Source organism: Brassica napus, chromosome A2, assembly GCF_020379485.1.
Source record: "Brassica napus cultivar Da-Ae chromosome A2, Da-Ae, whole genome shotgun sequence".
Lineage (NCBI taxonomy): Eukaryota > Viridiplantae > Streptophyta > Magnoliopsida > Brassicales > Brassicaceae > Brassica > Brassica napus.
In genome coordinates this window covers 8,464,430-8,488,372 of record NC_063435.1, presented here as the reverse complement: position 1 = coordinate 8,488,372, position 23,943 = coordinate 8,464,430, and the positions used below count along the sequence as shown (strand labels likewise).

At 31.7% G+C, this 23,943-nt stretch overlaps 3 protein-coding genes and 1 long non-coding RNA gene across 5 annotated transcripts; 2 read left to right on the top strand and 2 right to left on the bottom strand.

Annotated features, from left to right (window-relative positions):
* Window positions 1-214: 214 nt before the first annotated feature.
* Window positions 215-1,640, bottom strand: LOC106391892 (LOB domain-containing protein 40). Its single transcript, XM_013832627.3, has 2 exons — window positions 1,319-1,640; window positions 215-960 (listed from the first exon to the last, which is right to left on the bottom strand). Exons 1-2 carry the CDS (start codon window positions 1,506-1,508, stop codon window positions 407-409), a joined length of 744 nt encoding a protein of 247 aa, XP_013688081.1. The 5' UTR covers window positions 1,509-1,640; the 3' UTR covers window positions 215-406.
* Window positions 1,641-12,506: 10,866 nt separating this feature from the next.
* On the top strand, window positions 12,507-13,605 carry LOC106391883 (ribulose bisphosphate carboxylase small subunit 1B, chloroplastic). The gene is made up of 3 exons (XM_013832615.3): window positions 12,507-12,752; window positions 12,847-12,981; window positions 13,177-13,605. Exons 1-3 carry the CDS (start codon window positions 12,582-12,584, stop codon window positions 13,414-13,416), a joined length of 546 nt encoding a protein of 181 aa, XP_013688069.2. The 5' UTR covers window positions 12,507-12,581; the 3' UTR covers window positions 13,417-13,605.
* A 4,289-nt stretch (window positions 13,606-17,894) lies between these two features.
* LOC106419514 lies at window positions 17,895-20,262 on the bottom strand. The gene is made up of 2 exons (XR_001283834.3): window positions 18,194-20,262; window positions 17,895-18,111 (listed from the first exon to the last, which is right to left on the bottom strand). It is a non-coding gene; the product is annotated as an uncharacterized LOC106419514 (long non-coding RNA).
* Window positions 20,263-21,449: 1,187 nt separating this feature from the next.
* On the top strand, window positions 21,450-23,272 carry BNAA02G12820D (protein ABA DEFICIENT 4, chloroplastic). Of its 2 annotated transcripts, XM_013832605.3 has the most exons (7): window positions 21,450-21,589; window positions 21,681-21,781; window positions 22,087-22,264; window positions 22,355-22,455; window positions 22,555-22,683; window positions 22,776-22,864; window positions 22,952-23,272. In XM_013832605.3, exons 2-7 carry the CDS (start codon window positions 21,743-21,745, stop codon window positions 23,103-23,105), a joined length of 690 nt encoding a protein of 229 aa, XP_013688059.1. In that variant the 5' UTR covers window positions 21,450-21,589; window positions 21,681-21,742; the 3' UTR covers window positions 23,106-23,272. The 2 variants fall into 2 exon arrangements, with proteins under 2 accessions (XP_013688059.1, XP_048611064.1); XM_048755107.1 differs by having other exon boundaries at window positions 21,511-21,781.
* Window positions 23,273-23,943: the final 671 nt, after the last annotated feature.

Below are 23,943 nucleotides of genomic sequence, written 5' to 3'. Positions count from 1 at the left end.
CCTCATCTCTAACAAATTAATCCATCACACAGGGCCCACGCCTATTATATATAAAATCCTTTGAGAACACAAATCTAGACACATGCAGCTGGTGAGTCTTTTGATTCACATACAAATGTGCTTTTAGGCTTTAAAGTAGATCATACGATTTTAAGATTGGGTTGCTTTCTTAAGCCTCTCTGATCATCAAATGGAGTTTTCTGAAGACAGAAAATTTGTTAAAAGTTAAGATCTCTTTATCATACACACTTGTGAAGAACACCGAACAAGCAAAAACAGTAAACAAAGAAACTTTAAAAGCCAGAAAGAAAGAAAGGAAGATTCGTTAATCTCTATTTGTACACCAAACTCAACACAGAACCAAAAGAAACTTCTAAGACGAGCAAAAAAAGAGACCATTTCATTTTCACTCGCTGCACACGAGTCCAAGCTCAATCTTACACGTATCCGCATCATCATCGCACGTGCCAGACTTCTCCAACTTCCGTTTCTTAATCGGCACCACCACGTGACTCCCACGTGCGCCAGACGGCTCCAACCCCAAAGTCAGCTCAAGCCCGATCCAACTCGGTTCCTCCGTCGTCTCCTCTGACGAAACCATACTTCCTTCACCCTTCACCACCGCAGACTCCTGACTCAGTGACGACTCGTGACTAAGCGACGACCTCACGTTTCTCCCTTCTTTGCATGCACCACTACGGCTCGAACGACACCGGCTCTTCACGGCGTTCTCGTCTCTAGTCACGTGTCTTATGTCAAAGAGTTTGTTGTTGCTGAAAGGAGGAGCTTGACCAGTAACCGCAGCGTCGCATGCGATTGGAGTCACCGGAGAGCCTCTCATCACCGCCTCCACGGCTGCTTGACAAAGATGCCAGTTTCCGGACCATAATAAGCCGACCGATCCGTAAATCGGATTCACAATCCTTCCGCATGCTTCGTACAACAACGATCTAAATATCGCTGCAATAAAAAAAACAAAAAATGATCACTTATTAGCACATGCAAGTGAAATATTGTTGTATAGTCTTAGAATTTTTTTTGCACACAAATAAGTTTAGAAACTTTAAGAGTTAATATACACAAATATAAACAAAAATTATTTTAAAAAATATTAAAAAATTATCTATATCTCTCTGAAAATTTCAGGATCGGTTCTGCTTGTTAGATACATGATAGAGAGAATATTAGAGTGAGATCTTTCAAATGATTCATCTACAGATGCATGCAGAAAACAAAACAACCACCCTAGGTGTTGCAAAACAGGGAATGATCTATTATCAGGTGCATGATAGATTAAATCGGAGTTAAATTGACTCACCAGGACGGAGGTGGTCGGGACCGGTGCTGAGGAGGTTCATTAAGCCGGCACGGCCGTAAAACTTTGCGAGGAAGACGGTGGCGTTGGCTTGAGATTCGGCGGATTTGATCCATTGGAGACACGGTCTTATGCTACAGTTTTCACTGCAGCCTTTTCGAAGAACTCGACATCCGTTACAGCTCATACGCATTTTTTTTTAAAAGGAAGATGGGGAGGAGAGAAAACTTTTCTTTTGGGGGGTTAAGAGTAAAGTACAGTACGGGCCTGATCTTCGACGAAAGGAAAGGTATTAATAGAGAAACGAAGCAGCTAGGTTTGGTCGGAGAGATCATTAAACAAAGATGGACATTATTTGTTGTTGTATTTTTTTTTCATTTTTTGACGTGTAGTGTAGGTGAATTTCGAAAGCGACAAAAATATACCCTATATAAATTCCGTAATTGGCTTTAAATATAGTATAATACTATTATTTAGGTTAATGACATTTTGTTGATTAATTAAAAACATAGCAGAATTTGGATATAAATTTGTAATGGTACATATTGTATTGACTATGTTTATATAATTTTGATTGATATAACTAATAGCAATCAACACGATGTAGATTAAAAAAAAAACACGATATAGATTGAAGAACCGTAAAATAATTGGACTGAAATCACAGAGGAGCTAGAAAACTTATACTCCTACAACACAAATCAAAGTTCACTAAAGTTGTATATCAACACTAAAAAACTATGTTGAAATCACAGAGAAGTTGTTAGAAGCAACTTTCTTCAGTATTTTGTTAACATGAACATAATCAAAATTGTCGTTTTCTTAGTTTTCATCATTTTTATTGCAACTATAGAATGCATATTTCCTTCTTCTAAAAAAAAAAGGGTATCCTTGTCGCCGACTCTCATGCTCTGCGCGTGATTTTGCATCGGCCAAAAGTCAGTAAAAACGTTTTTGGAATTCTTTACATTTGACCGCAGTTTTATACTTTTATGATCCTTCATATTAAATAATGGAACTACCAAAATAATTGGAGAAGGTGAATTTGAAGAGGAGATTACTACGTCGAGACAAGAAGAGGGTATAACGGGAAACATAGGGAGGAGAAGTTCAAGCTTCAAAGCCGTATGCAAGCGGAAAAGTGCCGTCACGTGGCGGAGACATTGTGGTAACAGAGTATGGTCGTATTGCCGCGTTCCCTGAGCAAGATACATTATGTAGCTCCATTTTCAATTCTGATACACTAATATCCAAACAACTTTTAATTTACATTTGAATGGAATCATTTTTAATACTCTCATATTTTCCCTTACCTAATACTCCCTCATTTCGTATTACTTATCATTTAAAATTTAAAGTTTGTTTTATTTTGAATATCGTTTTATGTTTTTAATATATTTATTCGCTAGTTGTTTCAGTTTTACCTTTTATTTTCTTAGCTCATTAATGAAGATAATTAAATTAATTAATATATTAACTAGAAATAAAATAATAAATTTAATAATTTTTTTAATATGTGTAAAGAAATCTAAAACGATATATGAATTGAAACGGAGGGAATAATGTCAACATATGTTCGTTAGATTCGGTAGTTTTATTGACATTAAAACAACCGGGCATTGAGTATCAATGTTTTACCTAACCTCTAGTTACTCAAAATGTTTTTAAATGACAATTACTTAATTTTATTCTTTTCGTTCTTTATTTTTTTTTCATTCTTTATTTTCTATAGCTTTATTGATCAAAATATTTTATATTTGAACAAAAATATCTTTTTAAAAAGTCATAATGCAATCTAGCTACAATTATATACAATATATGTTTACAAAATAAGTCTAAAGACATCTTTTTAGCAGTACAATGTTTTTTCTTCTTTTGAAGATTATTTCCCTATGTGTATATTGATCTATGTGTTTGTTGCTTCTCATTTGCTATACGTACGGAGAATTATACTCCCTATGTTTCTAAATATAAGATGTTTTAGGTAGTACACACTTATTAAAAAAATTAGTTTTTACTTAAAAAATATCATTAAAATTATAAACTAAAAATTACTCAACCAACTACAAAATAGAACTACAGTATAACCTCTTTAAATTAATACTCTATAAATTAATATACAATAAAAATCTCTATAAAATAATATAATTTTATAGTCCCAAATTGAGTTTTTGGTTCAATTAGTATATCGATAAATTGATATCTCTATAAATTAATAAAAAAATTATAGTTTTGGTGTAGTTCCAACATTATTAATTTATAGAAGTTTCACTGTATTAAATTTGATTGGCTACACAGTTTTTGATAAATTTAAAGTTACCTAAAAAGATGAAAACATCTTATATATTGGAATATAAAAATTATTGTAAACGTCTTATATTTAAAACAGAGGAAGTAATTTTTATCATTGCTAGAACGTACATTCATAGATTCCAACGAAAATGGTAAACAGTTAAGAATTGTTGTCCATTCGAGAACTTTTGATAAAGTTGGAAATGATAATATCATCTCTGCTAAAGAATGTACCCACAAGTGAAAAATTAGTCGAAAAAACTTAAATCTAAAAAAAAAACATTTAAAAAATGCTTGCAACTTACGACACGGTCTTGTAGCTCTAAAAAGAAAAACTTACGGCACAGTCGATAGTTACAATGCATAATTAATATTCATAATGTTCTATCAATTTGCACAAGAAACTCACCCATGGTTTATATTGTTTTTTTAATTGCATCATTGTATGTTTAGCTAAAGTTTTTTAGTCAAACACTTTTTTGAACAATGACAGGTAAAGAAATTGTGAAAAACGAGCTGATTCAATATAAGGTCTCTTCAATAATGACATTTGAATAAACTCTCCCATAGAATAACTATCAAATTTAAAGTTCCTTCATGAGGTATGGACTAATCCGGTTTGTTTGTTCTCTATGAGCGTCACAGATGGTTTTACACTTCCGAATTCCGATCTTTCTTGGCTCATCTTTCAGCATCTGGTTTCTGATTTTTTTTTTTTTTGTGTGGTCAACGTGGTTTGGAGTTTCCCTTTCACTCAAAAATGTTTGCATTTTTTTTTTTTTTGATAACTGAAATAATCTAATCCAACTATGAACTATTAAGGTTAGGTCGACAATGTTGATTTATAAATATGAGGCAGTGACTAATTAAATTGTACTTAACGTTGGCCTTAACCCTTGTTAATTGGGCGTCCTTCCCATGATGCACTATTATACCGTTGATAAATCATGTGACAAACAAAATAAGTATAATCTAAGCAACGCCGTCGTCTTCGTCAACGTCTCTCAAGAAACCTCAAAATCAGCACAACTATATATCAAAAATTAATGAATATTTTTTTGATATTATTGGCATGTACCTATTTTAAGAAAAGTTGAAATAGCTGAACTTTACAATGAAAACTTAATCAAGTTTATGTCTGAAATCATATAAATATTGTTTTAAAATAGCAAACAATTGTCTGAAGAATTCGTCCATATAAGATCTTTAAAAATTAAATGAAAAGTCTCAAACAATTAGAGATGTACACCAAATAAATTACTATCTCGAATATGTGTTTGTAAATAAATAGCAAAAATTTATATTATTTTTTTCGATGACTACTAGTTGGTGATATTCATATTTATATTTTATATCTTTGTTATGTAAAGCATGCTTATATAATACCCGAAATTAACCTTTATAGGAATTTTAGATAAGCATTTTGTAACCCAATATAGAAAGTTAATATGAAGATATATTGGTTATAAAAATTACTAGATGAATTTGGTTTGATATCAAAAAAAAATTATATAAATGAAAATTAAAATAATATCATATTAAGAATATAGTGATGTCTTAACGATAATTAAAATTGTTTTATTTAAAATAACATCCACACAAAGCAAATAGAAAAGAAGAGAGGAAGAAAGGACTTTTGACGTCTGTAAAACGACGCTGAAAAGAGTAGTAAAGTTTACTTGCAAATTTATGGTCGTCTTAAATTATCTAGAGGTACTCTATAAACCTTATAATAATTTTTAATTCAAAATGATTAAATTTTGTAAGATCAATAAGATCATAATTCCTATTCATGTTGAAAAGAGTAAATGATATATGTGCGGTACAATATTTAGAGCATTTTTAACTCATAGCTATTTTTGACTCTAAATGTTATAGCAGAAAAAAATTATTCCAATCTACTTCTATTTTTTTTTCTAAAATAAAGATTGTTATTTTCACTTCTATAGTTAGAGGAAAATAGTATTTCTTCACAAAATAATCTTTTAACTTTTTTACTTTAATAATGAAATACACCTTTTATATAAATAGAATTATAATATTTATTTACATAATAGTTTCAAGAGAAATATTTAGTTTAAATAATATCATAATTTTATTAAATTTTAAGATAAATTAGATTAATTTTTAAATTTTACAAATAAAAAATATTATTTGTAAAATTAAAAAGGAATATATCAAAAATATTTTTTAGAGAAAGAATAGAAGAACACATTGAAGATAAATCTATTTCTATTATAGAATTCTATCATTTTAAGAAAAAGTAGTGGAATACATCGGAGATGGTGTTACATGCTTAAACAGGCTGTATGGATAACCTTAATCGATAAACCAAATTATCATGTTGCTATGAAAGTGTGATCGACAGACGGAAGAGATGATTTGATTCTTTCAATAAAAGAAAGATGCATTATGGCATAGGTAAAAATTTGAAAAACAGTTGCATACAAAATATGAACATACGATTTTTTTTTTTTGTCGGCGTATGCTAATCAAAATAACCATATATGCAGAATCAATAAAAGAAAGATGCATTATGCATAGTTAATAAATAATAATTTGAAAAACAGTTACATACAAAATATGAACATAAGAATTTTTTTTGTCGTCGTATGCTAATCAAAATAATCATATATACACTATTAAATATATATGGAGCATGGAGGTTTATCTGATACAGAATCCAACGTTAACTCTACTTTAATTTGTGTATCAATTTCTTTCTTCCCAACTCTATCAAAACTCAAGCTAGAAAAATCCAAATACAGATAAAAAAAAGTCGAGCTAGAAAACAAGCCATGAATGTCTAAAATACAAAGGTAGTGAACTCTTGTTGATAATACATTGAACTGAAAGAAGAACGACAAATGGAGGAGAGATAGGTGAAGTGCCATGCAAAAACGTCCAAAAGGAATAATACACTGGAAAAAGTAAATAAATAAATGAAAGGGGCCAAAAAGAGTTAATGTAAAAGTAGGGTGCATCCATATGACCGCGCGTATATAAATATGTCATGGTTTGATTATAAAATGCGGACAAAACCACTTCTGTATTCCAATCACTTCCATGATATTAGGAGGAAGTCAATAATAAAATTCAACAATAAGGTATTCAAAGTTTCAAATCCAGGGGCTAGCGTTTTTCCACCGTTTTCGGGACTGTGGGCTAAACCAATTAATGGATTTTTCTCTTTCTTTTTTATAAGACAAAAATTAGGACAAATTTGTGATCAATTGTTTGTATTTTAAAAAAAAATACGTTTGAAGTTTACAACTGGTATCGCGACTTCACAAAGTATATAGGACTCGCAGGGGCAGATCACAGACATTTATTTAGACTGAGGCACATAATTATATTTATTATATCAAATATAATAATTTTTTTCAAAATATAACATAGTCACATATATAAAAGCTCAAAATAAACTAAAAGTATACAACAAACCAAAAACATAAAAAATATATATAATTAATAAAATTATATTATACTATAGACATTGGTTTTCAATGTAGATTGACATTGTTTCTTAAAATATTATTCCATAAACACTTAATAAAAATAACTATAATAGTATTTCAAATACGGTAAACAGTGAAAAAGTGAATAATTTAGCTGAAATTAAATATATGGTAAACTATTAGAAATGATAGATAATCTTACTTAGAAGAAAATCTAAAGAAGTAATTTTGATGGATTCAATAATGTTCAATTGTTAAATTAATAACTATAATTAATGTCAACACCATATTTCATGTACAAAGGTTTGTGCTATTTAGTAGAAATATTTTGTTTTTACAACAAAAAAAAATTTAGTAGAAATAAGAAAGCTTCTTTTGTGTGTAGATTTTTTTTTTTTTACAAAAGAAAATAGACATAGTACCCGTAACATTCAACTTCAACTAGAAAATATTAGGGTAATTATATGGGCTGGAGCATATTCATTTTATTTGTAATTGGACTAAAACATTTTTGTTTTGTTTTGATTGAGGAGGTGTTATTGGTTTATATATTTTTATTGATTTAGAAATCCGTATAGTATTTATAAATCCAAATAAAATTTACAAATTTACAAATTTTCTCGGATTAGTATTTACAAATCCGGAGGTTTTCCTTCGGATTTGGACCTTTATATTTTTCACAAAGAAATCTATGCAAATCCATTCAAATACATTATGAAATCAAATCTATTAGTAAATCCGTATGATTGAATAACACTTGTTTTGAAATAGAATTTATGAATCATTAAACGAATAACACTTGATTTGAATTAGAATTTATGAATCATTAAACGAATAACACATGATTTCAATACATATTTTAAAATCATAGAACCAATAACACTAGATTTAGTTTGGATTTTTAAATCCATCAAAATACACCAACTAATAACCCCCACTGAGTGGAGCAATCTTTTGTTTTAATTGGGTGGGGCACTTTTCTTATTTTTTTGATTAATTAAACTTAAACCAAGTTAAAAAAAAAGAAGTTTTATTTACTATTAAGAAAAGAAAAAAAAGAGTGTGGGGCAAGTGCCACACCCACTCCTCTCCTCCGTCCGCCCCTGAGGACTCGATAAAATATTCGTAAATTTTGATTCGATTCGTTATCTATTTTAATTTGAACCAAAAAATCTGGATATATGTAACTTTGCGAAACAAAACAAATAATAATAATCAATATCCGTAAGAAACTAAGCAAATCACAACTACTAATATTTTTAGGTATGAAAATCTGATCCAATCCGTTATATGCATATATACATATACATTTCAATATATATATATGTATATATATATAAATTATATAAATATTTTAATTTATTTACATTTTACAGTATTTGTATTACTAAATTTATTATATTAGTTATTCAAAAATTTGAAAGTATCTAACTTTTCATTTTAAAATAAAATATTATTTTTATTATTTTAGAAGTTTTTATGTTTAATTTTATTTTTACGTATCGAATCAGATATCCAGTTAAAAATAAAAAATTTCGGATATACGGGACACGGAACATCCGAATAGTTGTGGATCAAATCAGGTTGGATAATTAATTAATCGAACGAAATATATCAGATCACAAATATCTCCGAAAAAAAAATTGATATTTGATTTGTGCCCACCTTTAAATATATCATTTTTTTCTTATGACCGGATGAAGAGATAAGACATACTTAATAAATTTCTGTTGTACCAGAGAAGATGCAGCTCGCTGATAAAAGTAGTATAGCAAATGAAATAGAGGATCTAATTATTATTCTCCATGTTCCAGATTCAGACAGTTCTCCAATAGAATTCTGTAAAGCTGCGTCGTCAGCAATAGAAAGAGACTTTATTACAACTATCTAACCGTTTTCCCTCTATGGATTATAACCAAGGAGCATCAACATCAGGCTCATAGTGTACTGTAGTATAATTTACAAGATCATTTTGATTGATTGGTACGAGACTCAAGGAGACTCAATCGGAGGCTATTACGCTTCAATAATGTACATTTGTGAGATAACAAACAAAGTTTCACATTGGAGAATTAGACATGGAGTGTCTAATATATAAAGAGATATCCAATTCTAATTAGTACGAGATCTTTTGGGAAGGAACCAAAAATAAATTCATGCGGGCTTGCCAATTAGATCCAACGTGGACAATATCATACTAATCGGATAATATAGAGCTGGACATGGGCTTTAACAATCCCAACAATTGGAATCAGAGCGGTTGACAAGAAATCTGCAAGAAAATACCAAAATACCCTTCGAGTAGGAACAAGACCCATCGAGTTAGGATTGGGAGGTGTGTGTGGCAGAGATCAAGTCAAAAGATCCTGGAAGTCCGTTGTGGGACACAAGATGAATGTGATCCTTAGTTTGAGGGGGAGAATGTGAGATAACAAACTAAATCCCACATGGGAGAATTAGACATGAAGTGTCGAATATATAAAGAGATGTTTAACTCTAAATAGTACGAGGTCTTTTAGGAAGAAAACCAAAAGTAAATCCATGCGGATTTGCCAATTAGGTCCAAAGTGGACAATATCATACTAATCGGATAATATAGAGTTGGACATGGGCTTTAACAATCCCAACAACATTGTCCAAGATAAATTTTTTTGGAATATTTTACTCGTTAAAACCTTTGTCAAAGACTACATAAGAGCATGGTTTTCTCGAAGACAACAATTAAGTTGGACATTTCCAAAGTTTTTAATACTGTTCAGTGACCATTCATTGAATCTATTCTCTGCGCTCCAGATCTCTGTAACATAGATTATGAGGTGTATTGATACAACTGCTTTCTCGGTCTCAATTAATGGTAAATTGAATGGGTTTTTCTTGAGATCTAGAGTGGTCGACAAGGATGTTTTCTATTTCTTATTTGTATGTGATTGTGAATAACGTCCTATCCAAATTATAAACAGGTGTCGCGAAATTAATCTATCCCACATTAGTTTTACTGATGATACTGGACTGTTTATTGATTGTATCCCTAACTCTTATTACTTTGGAGTCTTTGCTGATGGTGTTTGCATGTCAGGTCTGTACATTAACATTGTGAAATTTATGGTCTTTGCGGCATGTCCGGGAAAATCATTCCTTGAGGATGAGGCATAAAGAGTTGGTTTGTCTGTATCTGTGTTGCCAATCAAATACCTAGATCTCTATCTCACAACAAAAGTAATGGAGAGAAGTGACTATGAACTTCTACTAACAAAATTTTGAGGTTTTTTTTTTTTTTTGTTACACAAGTATATCCTTTTGTTTTTCTAGACATCTTCAATTAAAAAGGTGAGTATAGTATTTCTAATTCATGTTCAACGTTCTGCCTGCTCCTTCTAGTATTAAAATTAAGGCAATGGTATGAGGGGAAAATGTATGTTGTCCCAACTCCCAAGGCAACAAAGAGACTTGCATAGTCGGCCTAGGTGTGTGGGAAGGGATGTGACTACCCTAAAGTTCAAGAGCATCTCCAACTCTATTTCACATTTTACTACAAAATAGAGTAATGAACAAAACATAATACATTACTCCATTTATAGAGTAATGTTTTTTTTTCATTACTCAATTTTTCACTCCATATTGGAGTAAAATATGGAGCGGGTTGGAGATGCTCTAATGATATTGGTGTGTTACCAAATTCACAAAATAGCAAAACTGATTTTTTTTCACCTAATCCGTATAAAGAGTCTTTCATTTCACTTGTCCCCCCCCCCCCAATTAAAAATTAAAATTCAAAATTATTTCAATAGGTGAGAGTAAAACTTGGTTTAACTAGCTTATAGTTATACCAAATTGTACAATTGTTTGAAACTTCGTATAAATAAAACTCTAGTTATGTTGTACCATTCAACAATGGTCAATTTAGTATAACTAAGTTCTAGTTATACAAAACTATACACTTTTACCAAGTTAGACTCGAGCGGTGGTATAACTTGGTGTGACTGGTTTTTCTGGGTTTGTAGTTTTAATTTTTCATAGTTCATATTTTCTTTCTAAATCTAGGAAATCGGATGGAAAGAGAGGGAAACCGAATGAGAAAAAAAACGAAAAAATAAGAAGATATCCGAAAAGAAGAAACATGGAGAACAATTCCAAATCCCATTCCAAAATTGTAAAAGACAAAGAATAAGAAAAAGAAAATAAAATCTAAACCTCACTCTTTGGTGAGAATCAATGACGAAGAGAAGTGAAAAAAGAAGAACTTGAAAAAGAAAAAGAAGGAGAAGAAGCGTAGAATGAATTATGTGGATGAGAGGAAATGATTAAATTAGGTTAAAGAAGATGGTATAATTAGTAAATATGTAAATTCAATAAGGGTTTATGGGTCTTTTTAAATTAAATAAAAATGAAAATATTAAATTAAATTTACAGAAAGGAGTATATAGGATTAAAATTGAGGAGGAGTGCTTGAGAATTTGATCTGGTATCCCCCTAATTTTCACCAATAATGGTATGAGTCCCTAATGGTATTATGTTAAGTGAAAGGTTATCCATATTGTGAACCCATATATAAATTATCAACATACAATTATTAAACGCCTTGGTTCCATCACATATCACATCCTCTCTTCAGAGGATAAAAGAAATATTAGAATTTTGATTTTTCAATTATTCAACCAGTGATGATACCCATTAAGCCCAACATCTGAAACAAAGTGATTATTATCGCCATGAAATGTTGATTTCTGAATCTAGTATCTTTATATAAGTTAAAATTAATTTCACCAGACCAATTTATTACACACGACAAGGCTATTGGTTCATCTTCGACTCCAAGATTCAGATTTTCACTTACACGATGCACGCTGTCCGCCATTTGGAACAAAGTAAAATTCAATCTAAAATAAAATATTATCGAAGAAAGGAGAGACTTGTGATGGAAAATAATTTGAAATTTTCCAAATTTATAAATCGATATTTTTTTAATAAATTGACTTTCACATCAATTATTCAAATTACATATTTTCAGGTTATCAATTTGGGTATGATTATTTTTAAAAAATTTTGAAACCCAATCTAAGTTTCAATTTGGGCCTGGCCATATCATATCATTTTAAAGAAAATTCAAAATAAGAACATGGAGAAAATATATAAAGCATAAAGTATTATTATTTGTTTCCCTTTAAGGGATGGGTCCCACCAGAAAATAAAATGAGTAGCACCACCATCACACATTTCACTCATAGATAAAGATAAGACTCATGAAATTATCTTCCACATGGCATTATTTTAGTGGTTCAAACAGATAAAGATATCACCACTTTTCCATAGCATTTGTGGCTGTTACCATAAAATTAAAATTCACACATATCCACTCAAAATCAAACGGTCTAAATCCTATTATACTAATCTCATGTATTCTCAACCTTCTGATCACTCCACAGCTTGTTTCCATTGTTGATACCATTATATATAGACGACCAAAGCACTATACCCACACCTAACTCACATAGTAAAAAACAAATAGAAAAGGAGATATGTCTTCCGTTATGCTCTCTTCCGCTACAATAGCCTCTTCTCCGTCTCATGCCACAATGGTCGCACCATTCATTGGACTTAAGTCATCTGCTGCTTTCCCAGTGACATGCAAGGCCAAAACCAAAATTACTTCCATCACAAGCAACGGCGGAAGAGTTAACTGCATGAAGGTCATACATATTTCTTATACCCAAAATAAATTGATGGTTTTCAATTATGAATTATTCAAAACTAATATTTCTTTTGTTGATTGGTTATAAACAGGTGTGGCCTCCTATTGGTAAGAAGAAGTTTGAGACTCTTTCTTATCTTCCTGACCTTACCGATGTTGAAATAGCCAAGGAAGTTGACTACCTTATCCGCAACAAATGGACTCCATGTATAGAGTTTGAGTTGGAGGTAAGAAAATTTGAAAGAACTGTTTCTTATATATCTGGAATAGATAGATCTTGTAAATGATACTATGTTATAGATAATCACCATATGAATCTTGTAACCATCTCAAACTGTGCTTAGATATCATATGCAGATTTTTGTTGTAGAAAATTAAATTAAGGAGTCTCTATTTATGGTTTGTATAATTTTTTTTTGTAGCACGCCTTTGTGTACCGTGAGCACGGAAACATCCCTGGATACTATGATGGCCGATACTGGACAATGTGGAAGCTTCCTTTGTTTGGATGCACTGACTCATCTCAAGTGTTGAAGGAAGTGCAAGAGTGCAAGAAGGAGTACCCCAACGCCTTCATTAGGATCATCGGATTCGACAACAACCGTCAAGCCCAGTGCATCAGTTTCATCGCCTATAAGCCACTAAGCTTCGGCGATGCTTAATTTCACAGCTTTGTTGCTTTGTGTAAACAACAAACTTTATCCTTCTCCACCTTTGATTCTATCATATGTTTTCTATATAATCTTATATTTTTCTTTAAAAAATCCGGATTTAGCGTTTGTGTTATGATTGAAAGACATTTTCGGTCGGATCCTCAAATGTCAGATGAATAAATATGGATGTTCTATAAATCATTGATTTTGAATTTGCATTCAAGAAAAACAAATCATAATTTCTCAAAACATGAAATCTACTAAAGTTTAAGAATAGTATGACAAGTACATTTAATCTTTGAATTGTCATCATTAAATTTAGATACAAAAAACAAGGGTTTTCATTAAAATGAAGTAATCATTTGAAAAATTAGATTTACATTAAAGCCTTTGTCACATGTTTGAGGTGTAGAAACATTTTCTAAACAATATCTTGAAGTAAAAGATGGGCCTACTGGAAATATGTGATGGAAACATAAGTGGACATTAATTCTTTAGGATACGCTTTGTAGATAAGAATCTCATATATTCATATTTATTCCCATCTAACCATAGTATATTCAACGATATTGTGAAATGTGGATCATACGCATTTCTTATTTGGACATTCATCTTAAACATTTTCCAATCAAACTACGTTTGAACATATTCACATAACCATATTGTTGGAGCTATGCTGAGTAAATTTGTAATTACTTATGTTATTTACCTAGTTTTAAATATATAATTTATGTAGAAAAATTCAATTTTTATTAGTTAAATAAAATACTTTTTAAGTGAATATCTTAGAAAAATAATGTGTTATGAAAAATCTTTAAAAACAAAAATAAATGATTTATTTTTTCCAGCTAATCTAAATAAATCAAGATTTTATTATCAAAATAACTTTTATCGTAATTGAATACATAAAGTACATTTTGTTTTCATTTGTTTCCTTATGTTAATTAGACAAGGTGGAGATTGACCAAACGGGGGTAGGTCAGAAAAGAAAAGAATTAATTTACGTAAATTATCATAACAAAGAGCCCACAAAATCTATCTTCTTACTCTATTATTTCCTCAAACAAAGAGCCTGCATGTATATACTTTTTAGACTATCTCCAATGGTCTTTCATTTTGAGGAAAGCATCAAAAATGAAGGAAAAACGTTCTCTTTGGTGTATCATTTTATAAGAAAAATGAAAATATGAATAGTATCCACTCAAATTTGAAGAAACGCTATCCAAAATGTTATTTTACTTTTGATTTTTTTTTTATAAATTGATCCTTAAAATTTTATATGGTTTAGTTTTATATCTAAAATATTACTATTTTTGTTTTATACTATAATTGTATATATCATTGTATATTATATTCATAATTCTATTAGAAACAAAACTTATATATAAAATAAAGATTTAGTTAAGATAAAATTTAGTTGGCTATTTTTTTTTAGTTTTTTATTTTGAAAAAAAAAGTTTTAGAATTAATAACAAATATTGATAATAGAATATACTTGAAGTCCTTGAACGAATGAAACAATACTTATTAATGGCTAATGGTGAGGAAAGGAAAGTTTTTGAAGAAAGGGTTTGAAGAACAATTGGAGAAGCTGAAAAGGATATTATTCTTAAGAAAACTTTTCTTAGTTTGGAATATGATCATTTTAGTAACTACGGATCTTAATAAAGGGAAAAGAATAGTGTTTGGTTATGATTCAGAGGATCTCCATCTCAGTCTATTGTACTTGGCATGCAAGTTCCAAAATTAATGGAATTGGCGATCTCTTCGAGATTAAGGAAGTTAGGGAAGGCTGTATGGATTGTGGTGAAAAGGAAGTTAAGGAAGGCTAAAATGGGGTGAGGAAGGAAAATGTGGTCTTAAATCCTTGTAGAGCTGTATGGATTGTGGTGAAAAGGAAGGCATAAGTTGAAATGGGTTGAACATCAAAGGATTTTAAGCCAATTGTTCCAGTGATAGTCTCGAATGAGGGACTATCCAACCCATATTGAGCTTAATGGGATGGAACTGTTAAGGATTCGTACGGTCTCATGATTTGATAATTCTCTTCCTCATGGAAATACGTAAAACATATTTTCCGAGGTGCTTTTATTATGAAGACTGCATAATAGAAATATGTTGGTAGATATTAAAGTTTGGTTGGGTTATGATCAAGTGCATACTTTGACCTTATCGGAAAAAGAGGGTTTGCTATTTTAGAAACACTGGATATATATTAGTATGCTAGTTTCACATTAAATTTTTATTCATACGGAGATGCAAATGGTGATCGGAAGTGTTTTTTTCGTGTGTATATAGTGATCCCATGGAAAATCTTGGTGTGGAAAAAGCTTGTTTGGATTGACATTTCTTGTAGTAGGGAGTGGTGCATGTTTGGAGACTTTAATGCTATATATAATTATAGTGAAAAGCTTAGGGGTCCAAGTAGATTTGACTCATCGTTTGAGGATTTTAAAGAGATGTTATGGATTTGTAAAATGAGTAAGCTCTCAAATTCTGTAAATCCTTTCACTAGGAGAGGTATGAGAGGCAAGTAATAGATCCAGAACAAAGTCGATAGAGGTTTCAACAACAAAGAGTGGATGAGAAGATCTCCAGCTCCAAATCAAATTTTCTTAGATAGGACAGTCTCAGAAACCGATTCTTATCTTTGGTTAACTCCAATCACTCATACAGAGGATACTTCAGATTTGATAAGCATTTACTTAATTTTACTAATGGTAAGGAAACTGTTGTAAAAGCTTGGAATGCACGAGGAAGAGGTACGGCTTGCAGTGTGGCTTAGAGAATCAGAAGATGCTGAGAGGCTTTAAGTTGATGGAAAATATCTTTTAATCTCAACGCAAAGCTTCAAGAAGCTTTGGATAAGAAATAATTTGTTGATATGCCATGAAGGTGTAAAATTCTTTGTTTACAATAAGAATTGATGAAAGCTTACAAAGATAATTCTTTTGGAGCCAGAGAAGCAATAAAAATGGTTAAAGATCAGAGAAAGAAAATCGAAAAAAATTCATGCTTCAGTCCAAAATACTAGAAGTTATAATTGCTTGGGTGTTCTTCAGGATTCAAATGGCGTTGAGCATAGGAAGATAGATCAAAAGGAGAGATTGCCTCGACTTATTTCAATGATATGTTTAAGTTTGAAGATCCAAGGGATTTTGAAGACTTGTTTGAAGGTTTATGTCCTAAAATAACATATGAGATGAATGAAGAATTGAATAAACATGTTAATGATGATGAAATAGATAAAGTGGTATTTTCCGTCCGAGCATCAGGTTTTTTGGGACCAGTTGGAAATTGGAATGGCTAGTTTGATCTTTCATATATTTTGGACATATTATGGTCCTCAAGTTTCTGCTGAGGTGAAATTATTCTTTATTTTGGTGTTTTTCAATGGAATGGAATCATACTCATATTTTCCTTGTGCCAAAAGTGATGACAGCTTCCAGAGGGAAGGATCTTAGACCAATTTGTTTATGCTCGATGTTTCATAAGATTATATCTAAGCTACTGATCATGAGGCTACAACCTTTACTTCCAACCATTATATCTCCTTGTCAATCAGCCTTCATTAACGACAAATATCTGATAACATCCTGATTGTCCATGAAGTTTTTCATAGTTTGTATACCTTAGATAATGTTACGTTGCTTCTCAATTAGTGGCTGTGAAAGCTGTTACGTCCAAGGCATATGATAGATTTGAATGAAAGTATTTAAAGAGTTCTCACTGCTTTAGAGTTCCATTAAACTTGTGTAGAAGGGGTAATGTTTTGTTATAGTGACGTTTTCAGTTCTTATAAACAATAATCCTCGTGGATTAATAGGGCTCGGAAGAGGGTGGTTAAAGGAACGATATTTGTTGTCCCCTGAGTTATTTGTTTTGTGCATTGAAGGCCTTTATCATCTTTTCAATAAGGCTGAGGATGCATGAACTTTGAATGAGGTTAACTTTGTGGATTCTGGTCCTTCAGTTAGTCATCTGCTTTTTGAAGATGATAATTTATTTACTAATCACTCAGATTTTAACCCGACCAACTAACTGCAAATGCACATTAAAGTACACAAAGATCACACATAGAGAATTCAGACAAGTCACTATCTAAAGCTATAAAGAAAATTGTTTGTCTGATTTTCTGTTTCTAAAAATTGTTAATAAAATAAGCAAGAAAGCAAAGAACACAAAGATGTAAACAATAGGATGTCATTGGGTGCATGGAATACTCAGGGAAAACACTTCAATATTAACAAACAGATAAATTAACAGGGATTATAATTAAGAAATGTCTCGAAAATAAATCATGAAGATATAACTAACCTACTTACTTATGTAGTGTTAACAGCCTATGTTATAGAATCCTAAATACTAACTTCCGTTGAATTTAAAATTTAAACCACATTCAATTTAGGTTTGATAAGTTCACAAGCACAGTAACATCAACTTCCCCTGGTTAATGACACTTTGCTCATTTACAGTACTTTCAGGTATTTAAACAAACACTTTCAGTGTATTATATAATATGTTTATGTTATCGTAACTAGGTGATCAATCGAGTTACATCAGTAAGAACAACAGTAAATGAAGAATCAAATGATATATCCCTATTCTAACAATCCTAGATCAATTGATTCTTCATCTCCTCACCGAACGGCCCCAGCTCTGCTCTTCGCCGAAAAGATCAGATGCCCCAGAGACTTGGATTGCCTGCACACAAGAAACACGGTGAATGACTCAAGTTCAAGTTAACAACTACATCAAGAACCATTAATCTTGGGTCACTAATTACCTCTTTAAGCTGAAGCAGTTGTTCTCTGGTGAAACATAAAATCTCATGACCCTCAATAAGCACGAGCTCAAAATCAAAAAGCCGAATCAATAATCCATAATTCAATTCAAAATCCAGATTAATGAATCCAAACCCTAGAATTTACATATTGTCTAAGCTTATGATATGAGCATCTCCACCATTGGTGAAATCGAAAGAAGAGGAGGACGAAGGGAGATGGGCAAAGAGTCTAGCCATTGATGGCCATGAGAAGGGGAGGGGCTTTTTTAATCACCCAAACGGTGACGTTCCAGGAAGACTACTCGCCGGAAACGGAACCGGTCGACTGTCTCCGCTGAACCATCCGTCTTAAGATCTGAGATGCGGTGGTGGTGGAGGTGGTGAGGAGCGACGGTGTTACCGTCACGCAACTCCGACAGCAGCTCCTTCGTGGCTTACGCTCCTCCTCCTCCACTAATATTCTTCGATCTCAATTTGAGAAAAGAAAAGAAAAAAATAAATACAAGAGAGAAGTAGAATTTTTTATTTTTTTTTCAGGAATGATTTTTTAGTGTTTGGCGGACAAAACTAAATTTTTGGTTCTCCAACCTCCAAAGAACCTTATCCTCAAGGTTCTTGTCACGTAATGGTGGTGGTTTACCAGAAACTGGTTCGTCTTGGCTGAGCTTCTTTGGCGTTGGGGTCAGTGGTTCATGGCTTTGGATTGGACGCGTCAGATCAGAATTGACATGCCAATGTGTTTTGTGAGCAACGGTCTAGATCCAAAACTGTGCGATTAGAGCTTCATCATGGGACACATCAATGGATTCTTTGAATAACTCATTGTTTCTTGGTGAAGAAGCAAAGCATGAACATCCTTGAACCGCCAAGTCTTTATCACCATTGATTTTGATAGTTTCGGTAATTTTCACCGGACGACTCATGACTTGCCGCAGACGTTTGAATTCATTCATCATAACATGCTTCAATTTCTGCAACTCATCATGCACTACAAGGAGGATTGATCTTCACATCTTCCATGCTCAAACGGTTGTCAAGCTGTTCATACGTGCACTACAAGGAGAACGGTTTTTTTTTTGAATAGAAGTTTTGATACCACAAATTGTGGTCCGAATCAAAACAGAGATAGGAGTTTTTGATACCACAAAGTGGTCCAGATCAAAAACAAAAATGTGCTTGGATGCCGATTAAGGCCCTTCCTCAAAGCTAAGAGAGTTTGCTCTGATACCTAATGATGGATCCCTAAGACTTAAGAAACAATTTACTTCAATTTTCTTTTCATATCTATTGAATAAAACACTCGATCACTTAAATACACAAAAGATGTCAAGTGAATAATGCCAACTAAACAAATATGGAACATGGTAAACAAGTGGAGAACACACGATGTCATGACTCTTGTTATGATCTTATCAGAAGAATCATATATTGGGAGGTGCTTAGGTTATTCGGGATCACCATAGAGAGGTTATTCTTCATAGCATGAGATTATTTGCCTTTGTTTCCAAGTTGAACGAAGCTAGGGTCATCTGTTTCAAGTGAGTGATTGAGAGTGCTGTTTCTCAACACTTGGAAAAAGTGATTGTCAGTATGAAAAATTCTGTTATGTGTGGCTTTTTGGAAAGACCAAAGGCGTAGTCTTCTCTTTCTTTTGTCAGCTCTCAACTCTCTTAACAAATGGAAAGTCCTTTGGAAATCTAAAGAGATTAGTAAAGGTGTCTTTTTATTTCTTCAAGTGCAATTAGGACATCTTTTGGTCACTTGTATGTCGCTACGGGAAATCTGTTTTTTTTTTTGGATTAAGTATCTAGTGATCCGATATTTTTTTTAATTCATTTGTGTTTAGTGGTTGTGACGTATAAATGTCTTATATCCTCTGTATGTTTAGATATTTTCTCTTCTTCATATAAAAAAGCTCAAAAAAATAAAAATATAGATATAATTTTTTTTTCTAACTTTTAATTTTTCTTTCCTCTATGTTACAAGTTACAACACGTTAGTCTACTAATACAGTATAACATCTATAAATTAATACTCTATAAATTAATATTTTTTATAAATTAATAAATTTTACCAGTTCCAACTTAGACCGGTTCAAAATTTGACACAAATCGATAAAATAATAAGATAATATTTTTATAAAAATTCTATGTAAATATATGGTCCCATTAAAATTATAAATTAATAATTATATGTATACATATTTTATATAGCAAAAACCAATTATTATATTATTTGTTTTTATATTCACAATCGATATATCTTTATATTCTCTTAATACTTAAAATATTTTTGATAAGATTTAGTAATATTATATCTAAAACCACATTTAAGTTCTATGCAATATATATTATATACACCAAATAATATAATAAAATTAATATAAATGTCAAATTCCAAAAAAATAACAATTAATTTCTACACACTAAAATCAAATATTTTTCTTATCTTAGAATAAACATATCTTAAAATAAAAAAATATCTAAATAAGGAAAATTTTATGCTGTCAAAAAAAGGAAAATTTTATAAATTAATATCTTCATAAATTAATAAAATTTTAAAGTCCCAACATTATTAATTTATAAAGGTTTTAATGTATTACACTTAACATTTACCAATCAGAAAAAAAACATTTACCAATCAGACCCAATGAGAATTAGCCACATGTCTATTTATATTCTTATTGTTTTCTACAAATATTAAATTTATCTTATAGGGAAGATTTTCTCCCTTAAATAACTCCATAAGTTGACCAAAAAGAGATTTAGTTCCCTTAATGCAATTCTCAAAGTCATAAGAAAATAATGATACAATTAAAAGTACAACCGAAGTAATGGTGGAAAACAAACTTTGTATCTTGTCTACCTACATTCATCCCGATTTTGAGTAAGCCATTCATTTTTAATATCCTTTGAAATGATGATATTTAATTTAGCCATATTATCAATTCTTCTATTTTTTAATTATCTTATGAGTCACCATAAATCGGAACTCCGACTTTTGCTTGAGTAATTTGTTTGTAGAATCCGCAGACGCTTCTTTCTTTTTTGGCTTACAAGATTTTAATGCTTTTGTAATCACTCTATGATGATTTAGTGGCTGGATGATTCAGCATGGTATTAAGATACTAGAATTTGATTATTTTTTTCATTGCAATATTTAACAATGGTTGGTGAAGATGAATGTTTTAAATGACAGAGATATCCCATATTTATTAGTTTAAAAATTTCGGATTAACATCTCTTATAACCAAAAAGAAAGAAAAAAAGGTTAATCAATAGGAAAAAAGTAAATTACGGAAACAAAAAGTACAACCTTTTTTTGGTTGAAGTGAGTGGACGAGCCACAAAAGTGACGAGTATAATTGTAGACACTGAGAAAAGAAGAAAGAGTGACGTAAAGGCTTTCTTCTTCTTTCCCTTTTTTTAGTCACTGGAAAAACTCTTTTAAGATTTGTTTTATTTACCCATAATAAAATGCATTACAGTTCGGTGTAGAAGCTAAATGAAGGTCCAGTTTCTGTCAAAGAGTTCGTGAATCGAATCGGAGATGGCTTTTTCTCAGCCTTTGTCTTCTTCGTCTCTCTCGGTATTTCGCTTTTTTCTTTTTTTAGTTTACTCCAAAATATATACACATCTGTAATTATTGTATGTTCATGTACACTTGTTTGATATTGTCGGATTAGTTTCTGTGTCGAGCTTTACTTACTAGTACTCATATAGTTTAGATTCCTTATCCTTAAGAATCAAATCAGCCAATTAAAGGGTTCGCTTGAGTTCGCTTGCCCCGTCTCTGTCTGAAAATTTCAGATTCTCTGACTTAAAGTCGTTATCAAGTTTTTTGTTTTTTTTTTTGTTTTTAATCAGATTAGATTCATTTTTTTGATGGTACAGATGATGAATCGGAGCTTTGTAGCTAAGAGCTCGGTGTCAGCAAGTCTTTCTCTCAACAAGTCTTTAAAGATTCGATTCCATAATCGTTGGAGCTTCAACGGAGGATCAAGAATCGTTCTTTTCCCATCCAATTCGTCCTCCCTTGTTCACAAGAAACGCTCCTGCGTACGAGCTTCATGTAATGTCTCTTTTTAACTGAAAACATTGAGGCCTTAAACTTTGTCGAGAGATTCTAGTGATTTCAGACTAAAAACATGTTGATGTTCAGGGATGGCTACGTCTCAAATCGCAAGCAGTGTATTTGCTGTCGGAACAACCGCGGTTCTTCCTTTTTACACTCTGATGGTTGTAGCTCCTAAAGCTGAAATTGTGAGTCCTTTTCTTTGTTACAGTCTTACAACTTCCTGTGCAGAACTATGAGAGGTTTTCATCTGAAATTGAATATATGTGTTTTCTCTTTCTGTGCAGACCAAGAAGTGTATGGAGAGTAGCATACCGTATGTCGTCTTAGGCGTATTATACGCGTATTTGTTGTACCTTTCTTGGACACCTGAAACGCTCAAATACATGTTTTCCAGTAAATACTTGTTGCCAGAGGTTTGTTTTCAATACAAACTCTATAACAATGTTTCATAGTAGCTACTAAATGTTTTCCTCTCTCTCTCTCTCTCTTTTTTGGTTATTTGCAGTTGTCTGGAATAGCGAAAATGTTCTCAAGTGAAATGACTCTTGCTTCTGCTTGGATTCATCTTCTTGTTATTGATCTTTTTGCTGCTAGGTATTGTTGCAATTTTCAGGTTTTGGTTTTTAATCAAAAGTCTAAAACATGTTTCTCATAACACATGTTTTGTTTGTTTCTATGCAGACAAGTTTTTAATGATGGCTTGGAGAATAAGATCGAGACGAGGCACTCGGTTTCACTTTGCCTTCTCTTCTGCCCGGTTGGAATCGTTTCTCATGTGGTAACCAAAGCTTTGACCAACAGTTCTACATCCAATACCAACAACCAGTGCAAGTAAACTGATCATCTTGGTTGGTCTCTCATCATTGTCTTTCTTAACTGCTTATAAAGATTTTTGTTTGAGAGAGTTCGTTTTGCTTTAGCTTCGGTTAAGTTACAACAGAACGAGTTTGTTGTGGATTTAGTTCTTGACAACATCAAATAAGACCAAACAATTTGAGATAATGTTCTTACTATTTGGTAGCCAGATCAGTCACAGATATTCCCTATCTAAACATTAAACAAAAGTATATTGTACTGGCCTTGATAGAGCAGAGACGACTAAAACAAGCTTTCTTACTGAAACAACAATGATCATAATATTGTTGTAAAAAACAATGTTTTAAATTGTACTAGCTTTGCTGGATTCTAAGAAGTTATGGATTCAATTTCTGTGGGAAGGGTTTACTTTGCTAAAGAGGTAAGGGATTGGAGTGGTATTCCCTCCCCCCCACCCCCAATTTTCACCCATTATGCTATTGTGTTGAATGATAGGTTATCCACATCCAGAACCCACCTGTAAATCATCAACATACAATCACTAAAAGCCATAGCTCCATCACATATCACATCCTCTCTTCAGAGGAAAAGGAAAAATAAATTAGAATTTTACTTTTCAATTATCCACCCAGTGGTGTTACCCATTAAGCCCCAGATCAGTGGCAAACATGTTATTATCACCATGAGGTTTTGTTTTCTTTGAATCAAGGATATTAAATATTGATTCACTCATACTGATTCATTACGAATGTGACTAGTAACTATCATAAGAACAATATGAACAGATAGGAAATGAATGAGTAGGAATAAAATTTAGGAATGATGAGGAATGATGGTTCCTTATCAAAATTAACGAG